The sequence below is a fragment of the Propithecus coquereli genome, unplaced genomic scaffold, assembly GCF_000956105.1.
Source record: "Propithecus coquereli isolate 6110/MARCELLA unplaced genomic scaffold, Pcoq_1.0 Scaffold83, whole genome shotgun sequence".
Lineage (NCBI taxonomy): Eukaryota > Metazoa > Chordata > Mammalia > Primates > Indriidae > Propithecus > Propithecus coquereli.
In genome coordinates this window covers 7,409,273-7,424,796 of record NW_012154507.1, presented here as the reverse complement: position 1 = coordinate 7,424,796, position 15,524 = coordinate 7,409,273, and the positions used below count along the sequence as shown (strand labels likewise).

Genomic DNA, 15,524 nt, shown 5'->3' with positions numbered 1-15,524 from the left:
TTGAAAAAATCTGCTTTCAAGACTCTAATCACCCCTTTTCTTCTGCTCAAACTATATGCTAAAAAAAGAACTGACTCCTGATTACTTTTAACCCCCACAAGTCAGTGTTCCCAGCCACTCAACCTAACATGATTAATCAAACTCTCTGCACCATCTCTCTAGTACCACATAGCCATGAGTAACTTATACTAGTAAGTTTAATTGAAGTGTCACTTGCAACTGTCAAAGATCAAATATCAACATATGAAATGTTTTCTCCTTTGACACATAATTTCTCTGTATAATTTTCTGGAGAGAGGTGTCTGTCCTCTTGGCTCTCTCTGGTTTTGTAAATTAACATTCTGAAACATGAAAAGCCTGTGCCATGGTCACTAACACACCATGAGCCACTTTCATCCCATTTGCCTGGAGGTCATGGCAGATCATATATAACCATCACCACATGGCAGAGTAAGCCGGTGGCAAAGATTGAAATGGTTGTTGGAAGAGCCTCAGCCTCCAGCCACTGAAGTGCAAATGTGAGCCAGGATGGGACACCGTTCCACGGCTCTGATCTACAGTGCACTCTCCATATTGTCCCCAGCCAAAGTTGGGTTCCCAGGAACAGAGCAAAGAAAGGAAAGGATGGGATATCTGTCTCCCCAGCTCAATTTCTCTACATTCTCCTCCCCTTTCAACTCAAAGGCCACCTCCACCATGGAGCCTTCTTTGATTGACCTGCTTTCAATAATATCTCCCAGGGCCTGCTAATCATTCTACCCTCTCCCTCGAACAGTGATTGGCCCAGGGATAGCTGCATCACCTGAGGTGAGCCAATCAGAGTTCCACTGGACTTAATATGCAGATGCTATTCTAGAAGTTCTTCTATAGTAGAACTTCCTTTCTTCTAGAACATCTATATAGTTTGATATGAGCCTGTGGCCATGCTTTCTATTTTGTGTTTTTCCCTTCCAAACTCCTTCCATCCCATGCCACACATATACTCTCCAAAATCTACCATATAAGGGGAGCTTATTTGCAAGGCAGAATAAAGCCAATACTTAGAAGAATTGAGGAGGGAGGTGGGAGAGAGAGAAAGAGAAAGAGAGGGAGAGAGAACAGCCATCACCTGTGGTGCTCTGCCTAAAAACACCCAGCTGAGGAGTGGATGGAAGCTGAAATCCAGCCTGCATCCTGTTCACCTGGCAAGGGTCTACCCTCAACTGGAGGAAGGGATCCTCCTCTCCTTTTTCTTTTTCAGACAAAGGCTCTGTCTTTTCACCAAGCCTTCTTCTAATACATACAAAGGTACTGCATATGAAGGAGGAGGGGAGGGAGAGAGAGGGAAAGAGGAAAGGAGAGAGAGGTGTGATAAGATCAGCAGAGGCCCTAGAATTCCTTTTCACCTACACAGTCCTTTTTCACCTACACTTGCTTTAGTTGGGTTTTTGTCACTTGTAACCAAAGAAGTCCTGACGCACACAGCAGACTAGGGCCCAGATTGCTTAGGTGAAATTTCATGTTTGTTTTAGCCTTAAACATCCCATTAGCCATTGCCTTTGGATGCTTCCTTTCAATCTCCAAGCCCGTATGCTTCCCTAGTCAGGCACAGAATAAGTACTATCCTTCCTTTCCTTTGAGACTGAGATAGCTTCTACACTGAGATAACATACCAAAGAAATCAAGTTCAATCTAATAATGCCATTGCTGGTTTCTTCATGAAAATGACTATTTATGATGTCTTTCACAACATTTTTAGTAATTTTTCTGCTGTTAACCCCAGCAGCAGAGTATGTTGTACAAACACTGGCTGTTCTTGCCTAGTGTTAAAAAGTCATTGCTACCTTTTCCTCACAAATCCTGGTGTGGATTTGTTTTGTTTTGTTTTGTTTTGTTTTGTTTGTAAGAGTCGGATCACTCACCCTCTTTGGTATCTGTCCAACTCATGGAGAACTGTGTGGTCACAATATTCAAACACCAGGTGAAGCCTCCGCTTCCTCCTGAAGACTTCCAGGAGGTTGACAAGGTTGGGGTGCTTGAGTTGCTGAAAGCACAAAAAGCAAGGTGCTTACATGTGAGTTGTGAAAAACAGCTTTCTCTAATTTTGCAGTAAAAAAAAAAGCTGCTTGTCCTTTAGGAGTTTCATTTCTTGGATGAAGGAGGCTGTAAACTGTATTATCTTAGTTCTCTTCATGAGTTATTAATATTTGTCAGTAGCCTGTAAGTGAAAAATGGTTATAACCCAGGTGGTTGGTGAAGGCAAAGAGAGGTATGAGAAGGCTGGAAAAGAAAGGAGAATGAAAAGGGAGGGGAGATGCTAAGTTAATACAAACTCAGCTTTCAAGGCTCAGATCCAATGTCCCTTCCTAAGGAGGTCTCCCTCCAACTCCCCAGACTGCTTCAGTGCCTTATATGTCTAAAAGCCCCCCGAAGTACAACTCAGAATTACTAAGTAATTAATAAGTAATCTTTACTTAGTAACTATTGTTCAATTAATTGTCCAGTGTCCTCTGGTATCAATAGATACATATGGATACCATAAATAAATTCAATAGAATATAAGAACCATGGCATCAGAGTCTGTGTTCTCTTGTTCACTCAAAATTATGTCATTGTACCTCCAGCACTGCGCCTTATACATAACAGACATTCAATAATTATTTGTAAATGTATGAGCAAGTCATGTTTCCTAGGCTGATGAAACATTTTAAAACAGAAAAACAAAGAAGGCTCTCCAATCTGATGTGCCTGAACATGTGTGTCTAGAAAAAAAAGTGCAGGAGTAATGTTAGCTTTGCAGAGATAAATCTTGCCCTTAGCTTCCTGGCCCTTCCTGTACATAATCCTATCAGAAACACTACAACTAGGCACTGATATCTTTTATCTGCTGAATAAAGTAAGAGACTTAACACTAAGGAAGATAAAAAACTCACAGGAAACACCTTGGTCATGGATCCCTTTTTGCAGTGCCCATCCTTGTTCCACTGATCTAACAGATCACCACTTGTGTCTGTTTTACTTATTGTTGCATGATTTTAACAGTTGGTACATTGCTCCTCTTTTTCTAAATATTCTTTGACAATGTTATCAGATAAGTTTCCATAAGAATTTTTCAATCAAGTATTGCTTTACCATATTAACTTTCCCCCCAATATTTAAAATTGTGCTAAAATATACATAACACAAAATTTACCATCTTAATAATTTTTACCTGTATGGTTCAGTGGTATTAAGTACATTCATATTGTCGTACAACCATCACCACCATCTATCTCCAGAACTCTTTTCACTTGCAAAACTGAAACTCTGTCCCCATTACACAATAACTCCCCATTTCCTCCTGCCCCCCAGTCCCTGTCAACCACCACTCTCTTTCACTGTAATTTTGACTAGGTACCTCATGCAGGTGGAATGATAACAGTATTTGTCTTTCTGTGACTGGCTTATTTCCCTTAATATAATGTCCTCAAGGTTCATCCAGGTTGTAGGCTATGTCAGAATTCCCTTCGTTTTTAAGGCTGAATAATATTCCATTGCATGTAGGTACCACATTTTGTTTATCCATTCATCTGTTGATCTGTGAATACTTGTGTTGCTTCCACTTTTTGGCTATTGTAAACAATGCTGCTATGAACATGGGTGTCCAAATATGTCTTCAACACCCTGCTTTCATTATTTTGGTTGTAGGAAGGCGCCAGGCATCTGTTTTGTTTTTGTTCCCAAAATTCTCCAGGTGATTCAGTGTGTAGCCAGAGGTATTAATCATAGACAAGCAGGTATTCCATAAGTGACAAAAGGTAGAAGGAGAAAAATTGAAGCTCTTGCACTACATGCTGTAACACATTTGTATGGGTAGTGAGAATAAAAGCAGCCCTCAAGGGAGATACTAAAGAAGACAGTTATTTTCTCATTTTCTTTGCAAAATCCCTCTGTATTTTCAAGATATAAAATTCCTGCTCCATATATTATGCTTGATGACCAAGGATAAAACATCTAAGATACTCTAAAACCCATGGCTCAGTTCATTTGTGCTGCTATAATGAAATGCCTTAGACTGGATAATTTATAAAGAACAGAAATTTATTTCTTACAGCTCTACAGACTGGGAAGTCCAAGATCAAGGCAGCAGCACTGGTGTCTGGTGAGAGCTGCTGTTTCCAAGATGGTGTCTGGTTGCTGTGTCCTCACGTGGAAAGGCAGAAGGGCAAGAGAGTGTTCCCTTTAACCTCAAACCCTTTTATAAGGATGTTAATCCCATTCTTGAGGGTGGTGCCTCATGGCTTAATCACCTCCCAAAGGCCATATCTCTTACTACTGTTGCATTGGAGGTTAAGTTTCACCATGAATTTTGGAGAGGTAGCCATCATTCAAACAGTAGCAGCCCATTAGTCACCGATGGTTCCTAGAACAGAGGGCACTCCAAGCTGCAGAACGTCACATTTCTGTTACCATACCTGGAAACGCAGCCTGAACATTTTCCAGACATAGTAGGATAGAACTGACTACTATCTTAAACCTATGAATTGCATTGGCTCAGAACAGAAAGCAAACAACCAAATTAAAGGGGATAAATAGTGACTTAATGACAGAATTAGTAGAAAGCGGAGGTTTTCTTTCAGATTCTTAAAAATCATCGCCCTTAGGCTCTACTTTCATTTTCACACTATTTACACTTTTGATAGGAAGTGATATTGAGGCCAAGACTTCAAACCTTAGAATCTTTCAATTTTCCATGTTCCATATCTAGTCCTTACTTACATTTCCAAGACCAACCTTTTTTTTTTTTTTTTTAGCAAAAGTAGAAATGCATTAATGCTACCCAAACAAATCCCCTGACCTCTGGATGCTAAGACTGGTGCTTCCAACTTGCTATGTCCAAATCTGCAATGATCACTGCAGGACACTGCTGCCCCAGGATAAGACCTGAAGAGCTTCTCCATTTGGCCTCTGCTTATCTCTCCAGCCTCATCACTTGTAACTTTCTCCCAGACACACTGAATTTCTCTCATTTCCTAGAAGTCTCATTTCAGGCCTTGTTCACTGTTTCCTTTCCTGTCTCTGAACTCTTCACCTCCAGATGTCAGTTCCTCTGTTCAGCCTCCTCTGCCCCATCCTGACACAGCTGATAGGCACTAAAAGAGCGATGACCTTGGAACCCAAGCAAGGGGAAGCACAGTGGCAGGTGAAGGGCATTGTCGCAGCAGTATCCATGGGCATTGTTGCAGCAGTATCCATGGGTCTGAATGGGAACAGTAAATATTATAACCACCTTGCTATGTTACTAAACAGTTTTTTAACCTAGATTCTAAGAACTACACAACATTCTATTCAAATGACATGCAAGTCCTTTCTAGTTTTTGGCTATTATAAATAAGGTTTTGATGAACAACTTATTAGCTGGCTGATCTTAACTTTGAATAAGTTAGTTAACTTCTCTAGGCCTCAGTTTTCCATCTACAAGAGTAGGAAGCTCAAAGGCTGCAGTGAGAATTACACATAAAGCACATACGATAGTGTCAGGTAAATATGAACCTCTCTATAAAGGTTAATTATTGATATTGCTAACTTTGGGTTAAATCTGTTTGTATTTAGGTTGACTTATCTCTATTCATTTTATTCAACAATTATTTCTATATCTTAAGGTGTATAGGGCACTGTCCTAACCCTAAGGATACAGAGACAAATAAAGCAAGTATTGCCACTACCCTCATGGAGCTTAGAATCTAGGAGGGGAGACAGACATTGGACAAGTAATTACAGACATGATAAATGTTACAAAAATCAAGGTCAAGGGTACCTGGTTCGAGGGTGAGGGGTGGTCCAGGGAAATATCTTTGAGGAAGTGGCCATTAAATTAATGGTTCATTAACTGAGAATGAATTGAAGTTAACTGGGTACCATCTAGAGACCCAGAAATATAGCCTTATGGCTCTAAATAGTTCTGGTCAAATTGCTTTCCAGAAGGATTATGCATATTTACCCCTCTGCCAGAAGTATGAGAGTACTTTTTACCATATCATGGCCAGCTTTGAGGAGCATATAGACAATTAAAGGCTAGTAATGTATATTGCTAAATTGCTTCCTTCGAGGCCTTACACTGCCTCCTGCAACACAGGAAGGTATTATATGATTTTTAAAACCACTTGTCTCTCCTATCTTGCTCCATAAGATAACCGTCAAATAATTGCAAATAACTGGTAAATTATCTCTCAACCTATTTTCAGAATAATTTTAATTTAGAAAGATCAATCGCTAAGACTAAATCCTAATTAGAGGTTAGAAATATTAAATTAAAAATATTTTAAAATAAACTATTAACTCTCTAGGTTGGTAGGATTTCAGGTGACCTGAAAATACCCGAGCACAGCAGACATCTGGTCTGGCATAGCACCCTTATGAAGCCCGTCCCTGCCTGGCTGCATTCATATATTCAACAAATATCTACAGAGCACCTACTCTGCATCAGGTACTGTTCTGGACACTAGAAACACACTGGTGAATGACACAGAGGTCTCAGGCATTAACCCAAAAAGTGCCATGGATAAGCCCTCTGTATACAAGAGATAAGGCTGCCTCAGAGAAACTGGCCCTAAGGAAGTGACCTTGAGCTGAGTCATGGAGGATGAGTAAGGTCTGACCAGACCAAGGGCAGGGATAGTGGTGGAGGGACAGATGGCAGCTTTCCAGGCAGAGTGACTGGCCTTGAGCCAGGAGGGAACTTGGGCCACTTAAGGAACTGAAAGACAGTGTGGCTTTGAGTCAAGCTCCTGGAACTACGGCCAGCCAGACAGCTTCAAGGCAGGTCTTACAGGGCCTTGTGGACCATGCTAAGCAATTCACACTTTTTCCTAAGTGCAGTGGGAAGCCACTGGAAGGAATTTTAGTAAGATGTGCTACTGTACATCTGGGTTTTAAAAGCTCACTATGGTGGCAGGATATAGAATGGCTTGGAGGAGGCAAAAAGTGGATGAGAGGAGACCAGTGAAGAGCTCACTGATAGCTGAGAGATGACAGTGGCTGGGACCAGAGCAAAGGCAGGGGAGATGATGAGAAAAGCACTGTCTTGAAATATATTTTGTTATTAGAATAGTCAGGATGTGATAATGGACTGGGGGTGAGGGATGAGGGAGAGGAGGTGTCGAGAATAACATAAAGGTCTATATACAAGGGTGCAGACAGTGGTGCCATCACTGAAAGGAGGGGCAAGTTTTGAAGGGAAGCAGTTACTGGTTTGGGCTTGCTGAATTGGTGGGAATCTGAGATACCAAAGTGGAATCGTTATGTCGGCTGGAGTTTGAGCTGAAGATAAAGGCCAGGGAGTCCACCCATGTGTAAGCGGAGCCATAGAAAGATAGAAGAGATTGCCCAGGAAGAGCGAGAGTGAGATGGGAAGAGGTGCAAAGAGCCCCGATACCAACATGTGTGGTGCAGGAGGAGGAAGCACAGAAGAAGAAAGGGAAGAAGGTCCCCCAAGATAAGAGAGAAGACAGCCGAACATGACGCCATGGGCTATCACGGAAGCAGGAAGTGGTCAAATGCTGCCGATAGGTCAAGTGGGGTGAGAACTGAGAGCACCCAGCAGGCTTCCCCGGGCTGGGGTCATGTGAGGTGGAAGCAGTATCAGTGCAGTGGCAAGACCAGGAGCCAGACCGTGTGGATTTAGCATCTCAAACCACCGTACTGTCTCTCTATTGACTGCCATGTCAGAGGGACATCTCTGCTCCCGAAACCTGTTTGCAACCAGCAACCTGCAGGTTTCAATCATAGCTGCATGTTGTGAATGTCTGCATTCACAAGGGTTCGGATGTTTCTACTTCAATACTGAATGGACTTCTTTAGGGACATACAAAGGAATTAGATGGGAAGAACCAAGTAACATGATGGATGAACTATTTATAGGCTCATGTTTATGACATGTTTATGACACATACAAGTAATTTTAATAGAACAGACTAAATTACCATATATGCTACAAAGATGTCATTCAGGGCTCATTTAATTACAATTCCTTCTTATTTATGAGTATGTGAAGGCAAAGCCTCAGGCCTGACCTTATTTCTCAGCATGTTGTTTTGCACTAGCCCAGTTTTGAAGGTCTCAGTGGTCCTCACCAGGCCATTACGCTGTCCTTCAGTCATACTCTATCTAGAAGCATGGGTCCAGGCAGGCTCAATTTAGTTGCTCATGTACAAAGTTTCCACCGTTGCTGCTGCTATTTTATTTTGGTCTCTCTTTTACATTCTCTCCAAGTTCTGAATATGGATGTTTCACATTATACTGATAAGTATTTTCTCTGACATTAAAAAAGGACTCCATTTTTATTTTTTGGTTGAATTTAACCTGAGCTGTACTTGGTTTCCCCTGCAGAGCTGAGAATGCCACATATCCTATTTGTACAGCTTCCTCCATATGTCACTGACTCTATGTCTTCATTGGGCACCAATCCGTTGTGATAAGCTCAGACTCTACATCCTCTAAGGTCAATTGCTTGGACTGTTTAGCCCAATTTGTTGCCAATCCTTTTTTTTTTTTTTTTTTTTTTGAGATAGTCTCACTCTGTCGCCCTGGCTAGAGTGCCATGGCGTCAGCCTAGCTCACAGCAACCTCAAACTCCTGGGCTCAAGCGATCCTTCTGCCTCAGCCTACCGAGTAGCTGGGACTACAAGCACGTGCCACCACACCCAGCTAATTTTTTCTATTTTTGGTACAGATGGAGTCTTGCTCTTGCTCAGGCTGGTCTCAAACTCCTGCGCTCAAGCCATCCTCCCGCCTCGGCCTCCCAGAGTGCTAGGATTACAGGCATGAGCCACTGCGCCTGGCCTGCCAACTCTTAATGATCAGGAAATGTTACTTTCAAATCCTGTTTACCAGGACTCTCTTGAGAATGCTGGAGATCTAGCAACGCTACTCTGTGGTATTAATGAGCTAGGGCTGAGAGCAGCTCTTGACTTTAGACAAGGTCTATGTGCTTTAGTTCACCATTGTCCCCGCCACTTCCTAAAGGTGCCTGGTACTGAAACCAAATAACAATTGCCCTTTTCATCACTCCTGTATTATTGATTTTCTTATATTAGAGGTAAAAGTGAAATATTTAATGTGCTCATATTTTATCGAAAGTGGGAAAATGGGCTGGACATGATGGCTCACACCTGTAATCCTAGCACTTTCAGAGGCCAAGGCAGGAGAATCGCTTGAGGCCAGAGTTGGAGATCAGCCTGAACACCATAGCAAGACCAGTATATAGACCACCACCACATTTGTGGTCTCCCCTATCCCTCAAGTGTCAAGGATTCTCTGGTCTATGTTCTTTGTGGGGAGAGTAGAGAGATATTTACCCTATGTCTGTGCTTTAGAGAAAAACAACAGGCCATTTCCTCAGTGGTTATTTCCTGTTTTCCTTTTAAAAACATTCTTCTTCTCCCACAATTGTGGTTAATAACAAGAGGACAGAAATTGAAGTTTAGAAAGTTGGAGATGTCCCAGTAAAATGTTTTTTATAAGCCTTTAAAATTTTTGAACTTGACTCAAGGTCTTAGTTACATAGACACTTTTGCAAGAATCCTTAATCTTAATATACACCTAGAATGGATTGATACTCTCTGCCTCTCCCCACTTTAGAATAATTAATCCTGGGTACTTCTCAAGGATTCCCAGACAAGCATATTATAATACACTCAAGGGCTTGAGACTGAGCAAGATTTAAAGCTTGTCCAGACTAAGAAGCAAATAAAGAATCAAGCTCCTTCATATTTCTCCACATTCTTCCTTCTCACCCGGATGAATGCTCTCAACTAAATCATGCAACTCAATGTAGGAGTTAATGTCAGCAGTATCCAATTTTGCTTTTGACTCAGAAAGAAAGCTTTAAGGTTCACCTTTACCCCATTTAAGGGCTTTAGAAGTACAGGTATGATCCTGATAAAATGAAACCACTGAAGAATTCATATAATAAAAGGTCAATTCTTCTAAAAATAATATGTAGATGTAATGCAATTTCAATTAGAATCCAAAAGGGATTTTCTTGGGAACTATATAAAATAACTTTAAAGTTCATATAGAACAATAACTGTCTAAAAATCACCAAGGAGAAAAATCAGTGGGGGCAACGTGCTTTACTGGATGGTAAAACTTTCTATAAATCACTTTTAATCATCATCATCATCATCAGAGCAGCAGGTTAGTGATACAGAAATGAACAAAAGCAGTATGGAGTCTAGAATCCAATCCAAGTATTCAAGGAAAATTAATATATGACAAAATTAGTATTCTAATATATTTTTTAAAAAAACGTGCCTATTTAATAATGGTTCTGGGAAAACTGGCCACCCATTAGGAAAATTTGAACTATATCTCACCACCACATACACAAGAATAAATGTTGGATATATTAAAAATTTCAATATAAAATATAAAACAATTTAAATATTTGAAAAAATTTAGAACAACATTTGTATGACATTAGGATGGGAGGGAACATCTTAAAAAACAATTCAGGAGATTCAGAAGAAAAAAGACAAGATAGGTAAGTTCGGCTACACAAAAATAAAATACTGTTGGGAAGATGCAAAAAGTTCTGGAGATAGTTGGTAGTGATGGCTGCACAACAATGTGAATGTACTTAATGTCACTGAACAATACAATTAAAATGCTTAAAGTGGAAAATTTTATGTTATGTACATTTTACCACAATAAAAAAAAATAATGTTGGTTTGATAAAAAACACTTAAACAATGTCAAAAGACAACTAATTGGTAGGGAAATATTTGTTAAAGTTATGACAAAAAGGGTTATATTCTTTTATCACAAGCCTTATTATGTACTGTTTTAAAAAAAGACAGTCCAGTGGGAAAATGGGCAAAAGATATAAATAGGCAATACACAGGAGAGGAAATACAAATGACTGAGAGACACATGCAAAAGATACTCTGTCTCAGTGGTAGTAAGAGAAAGTCGAATTAGAGCAGCAATGTGTTGGCCCCTTTTCCTTAACAGGTAGGCAAACATTGAAAAGACTGGTAGCAACCAGAGCTGACAAGGGCATAGGAAAATGGGTCTTCTCACATGTGGCTGTTTAGAGTGCAACTGCTATAACCTTTTGGGAAAGTTACTAGCAATATTTATTAAATTAAAACTACACACACCAAAAACATGGGCAAAAGATCTGAGCAGATCCCTCATTAAGGGAGATATACAGATGGAAAAGAAGCATATGAAAAGATGATCAACATCTTTTATCATTAGGTAATCAAAAAGTCAACAATCAAAAGTACAACAATGAGATATCATTAGACACCTATTAGAATGGCTAAAATCCAAAAAAGGTGGCAATAGCAATTGCTGGTGATGATACTGAATGACAGGAACTCCCACAGTTGAAGCCATCAGTATGACCTCATGTTTAGCTTACTGTAGATACAGATGGTTACATATAGAAACAACTCCAGATATATATGTATACTTAGGTTGGTATACACACATATATTACCTTGCTCTGTTAGCTGAGAGGGCCTAGAATGAACCACATCCCCAGTAGCCATGTGTACACATAATGCTTTGATCTTGTTTTCTTTTCTTTTCTTTTTTTTTGAGACAGGGTCTTGCTCTGTTGCTGGGCTAGAGTACAGTGGTGCCATCATAGCTCACAGCAACCTCCAACTCACTAATTAAAGGTAACACATATCTCAGGTCTTTTCTTTCTCCATACAAAGTGAACTATTAAGTGAACTGCTTGAAACTCTGCTCAGTGGGAGGATTCTTTTCACCACTGTCCCTCAATTCTTCTGCAGAGTAGCAATATGTTAATAGTATGGCGGCGGTCCATTTTCAACTAGTGCCAATGTAATGAGCAGATCTATCCATGAGCCAAGTTTGAGGTTTTGTTCCTCCATTACCTGGGAACTCCCATGGAGCCATACATGTAAGATGAAGGAGAGGCAACAGTGGAACAATGTAGGTGATCTATATTGTTGACCTATGTGGACCACCTCTTTTTGTAGATTGCTTGTTCCTTCCAGACCTGCTTGAGCCTGATCCCGAATATAGTTTTCATACTTCAGTGGACAGTGGATCTCTATCATCCAGCTCACAATGGGAAGCTCCGGGTTACCTAATCACTTGATGTCCCATGGTCAGGTGCTCACTCCTTGAAGGCCCAATGACATGCCAGAAGCTGGACACCTCTAGCACGATTGGGTATGCCGAGTCACATGGCCTGAGTAGTAGGGCAGCTTTGACCTGCTGCAAAGTTCTCTCTTGCTCTCAGTCCTACTCAATGTTGGCAGCCTTCTAAATCACTTGGTAAATTAAACAGAGCAGTATTCCCAAAAGCTGTATATGCTGCCTCCAAAATCCAAACAGACCCACCAAGAGCAATGCCACTTTTTAGTGGTAGGGGATATAAGGTGCAACAATTTGTTCTTTACTTAAAGAGATGTCTCAGCATGCCCACCACTGGACTCCCAGAGCATCACCCACACACCTGTTCCTCAGAGGGTTTTCTCCCTCCCTCTGGTACACACCTGTCTTAATTGGACATTAAGAGTACATGTCATTGCTGCCCACCAGGAGGTCCAATTAGCATGGTGTCATCAATACAGTGGAGCAGCATGATATTCTGCAGAATGTCAAGAGATCCAAGGTCCCTGTGGGCTACACTGTGACAGAGAGCAAGAGAGTTAACCTAGGCTTTAGGGAACACAATGGATATGAACTGCTGTCCATCCCACAAAAGGTGAACTGCTTTTGATCCTACTTACTGATTGAGGTTGTAAAGAACATGTTCACCAGATTAATAGTTGCATGTCAAGTGCCAGGGACTGTGTGTATCTGTTCCAGGAAAGATACCACATCTGGCCCAGCAGCTGCAATTGGAACTATTGAGTTTACAGTAGTCTACCAGGTGAATGGAGCCAGGATGTGACGGGGACCACTACCTCTATATCTTTTAAGTCTTTTATTGTGGTACTAATCTCTGCAATTTCTGCTGGGATGTGGTTTTGCTTCTGATTTAGTATTTTGAGCAGGATTGTTGGGGGGAGTGGGGAGGGGCTTCTCTTTGGCCCTTTCTGCCATATTGGCTCTCACACCATAGGTCTTAGAACCAATGTGAGAATTTGCCAACTGCTAAGTGTATCTATCCCAATTTTGCACTTGGGAGTGGAGGAAATAATCTCAAGGGTGGATCCATGGACCGGTGAAGCCCACTGTGAGGCAGTACTCTAACCTGGGGCCGGGATGGCACTTTGGGTCCCCAGATATCAGTGCCAGCTCAGACCTTGTAGCCACAACCCTTGAGAGTTCTGAGTATTTCTTTTCCCCCAGTTACTCTGGTATATAGTCACAGATCCCTTTGGGAAATGTTTGAGGAAGACTTGTGCTGGCACCGCAGGATCCTTCCTCAAGGTGACTCAGTCAACAACACTTTAATCTATGAACTGACTTGGACCTAAATTTTGGGTGAGGAACTACAATTTTCCCTTCTAGGAGTTGACAGCAACCTTCTGTTTTCTCTCTCAATTTCTTCTGGTAATACACGTCAAGTAACACGCTAGCCAGCTGCCCTTCCATCTCACCTATAGGAACTCCATGGTGAAATCTTATCTGTGCTTTAGCACAGATTTCTGTGAAATAAGGTATCTGGCCTTGCCTCTCACTATGGTAATTTTGTGCACCTTGCCACTGTCAGCACCTGGTCTCTGGCACTCTGGATCTTACCACTTCATTGGAACCAGAGAGCCTAGTTCCATGGTACCATCTCCAGCCTACTGAGGACAAGCCTGTGTACCCAGCCTACTGAGGACAGCCATCAGTGAGCTCAAGGATACCAAGGACCTCCTTACTGCTTTAGTGGACAGAGTATCCTCTGGGCCTCCCAAGGAAGCATACTCAGGTGGTGGGTTCTGCAGTCCCTCGTAATACATCCATTCTAACATTCACAGCTCCTCGAGTGCCCAGACCCCTTCCTCAGTACTCTGCCAAGGCAGTTCCAGCATATCTGTCTGCCTTATCTACTAACAGTCCAACCTTCAAAGAGCTATGCCAGCAACACATTTAAGACTGTCTCCAGGTGTCTTTGTCAGGACCTAAGTCCCAGGTCATGGGACAATGCTCCCATATCAATGAATTTTGCCCTATCCAGCCTTATATTTCACTAATGCCACGGTCCAGCACATTCAGGATTCTTGCTGGTGCATAAGAGCCCGGTCTTGTAATTCTTTGAGTATAGTTATTTCCTCCCAGAGCAAGAACCTTATTGCCCTACTCAGGCACTGCTATAACCTCATCCTAGTTAGAGGCCTGTGGGCCTGGGAGGGATGTGGGCATGGAAACTAAGGAAGACAAGCAGCATCTTCCTAAGCTGCATCAAGTGAGGCAAGGTAGACTTTCTTTTCACTTTGCATTATTCTGTGCCTTCAAGATTTTTGGTTGATTGTTTTTTTTTTAACATAAACATATATTACTTTATCATATCATCGTTTAAAATGATTCACATAATTCCCTTCACTGTATTATATAACCAAGATAAATATTTTGAAGTTAGTTCAGAGAGTTAATAGTTCATCTTTGGGGATAAAAAAGCTATTTTCATTATGAAAAAAGCTATTTTGATTACTAACACTATCCCCAGCCTAGAGGAAAATGCCCCTATAGCCCTCTCAGTGTTATGGAGGAACCCTTCTGTAACACTCCTTTGGTAAAGGGAAGCTGCCTTGATACCACATTTCCTCTAAAGGCAGTGGCTTGGCTGAGGCCTTGTTTTGGGGATGGCTAGAGAAGGGAAAGGTGTGACAATGCAGAGTGGAGGAGTATTGAAAAAGGTGGAATCACTGGGTGGAGAGGTTGGGGTCCTGAAGTTTGTTTTAGGTTTGCTGGAGATCACACGGAGGGAACAGAATATGCCAGGCTGGTCCTCTAGCCAGAGACCTGGGCTAAGATTTCATCTGGATTCCTTTCAAGACCCAGTACGGGCCAGCGATGCACACAGTGGATGCTTGATCTGTTTTATTGACTAATAAAAGTACGCAAAAAGTACTATGAAAGAAGGAATTGTGATCAAAATGAAAAATAACACTGACACAGCCAAAAATTAATGCACTAACATGCTGATATTGACCAAGCAAATTATTTGTTTGGTTTTTATGTGTGGTTGATAGCATCAATTGGTTTAGAAACTCTTACCTTTCATTATTACAACAGAAAGGTAGATGGAATTCAAAGATTTTCAACCAGGCAATTTTACCCAACAGTATTTTTACTACAGGGCTTTTAAAGTTAATAAGCAACAAAGAAAGTTAATAATTAGCAAGCAAATGTGCTTGTTGAAAGGAAATTTGTGGCCTAAATTATCAATCCTGCCAAATAAAAGAGTGAATTGAGACATTTAAAAAATTTAAAGTGCAAGACCATAAGCCTGGCACATAAAAAATTTTCCATTCATTCCACATAAAAATTACTACCTTCTAGTGTGGTTTGTATGTTTTATAATAACTGTATGTAATATAGGCTGTCACCTAGAAATTTTACTGGTTTGAAATAAAAATAAGTGG

At 41.1% G+C, this 15,524-nt stretch overlaps 1 protein-coding gene across 1 annotated transcript in view; it reads right to left on the bottom strand.

Moving 5' to 3' along the window:
* The window catches only part of CDKL1 (cyclin-dependent kinase-like 1 (CDC2-related kinase)), a 49,175-nt gene that overhangs the window by 21,706 nt on the left and 11,945 nt on the right, over positions 1–15,524 (bottom strand). Inside the window, exon 2 of the mRNA XM_012663795.1 lies at positions 1,902–2,023. Within this exon, the coding sequence (XP_012519249.1) occupies positions 1,902–2,023 (122 nt within the window). The remainder of the gene's footprint in view (positions 1–1,901; positions 2,024–15,524) is intronic.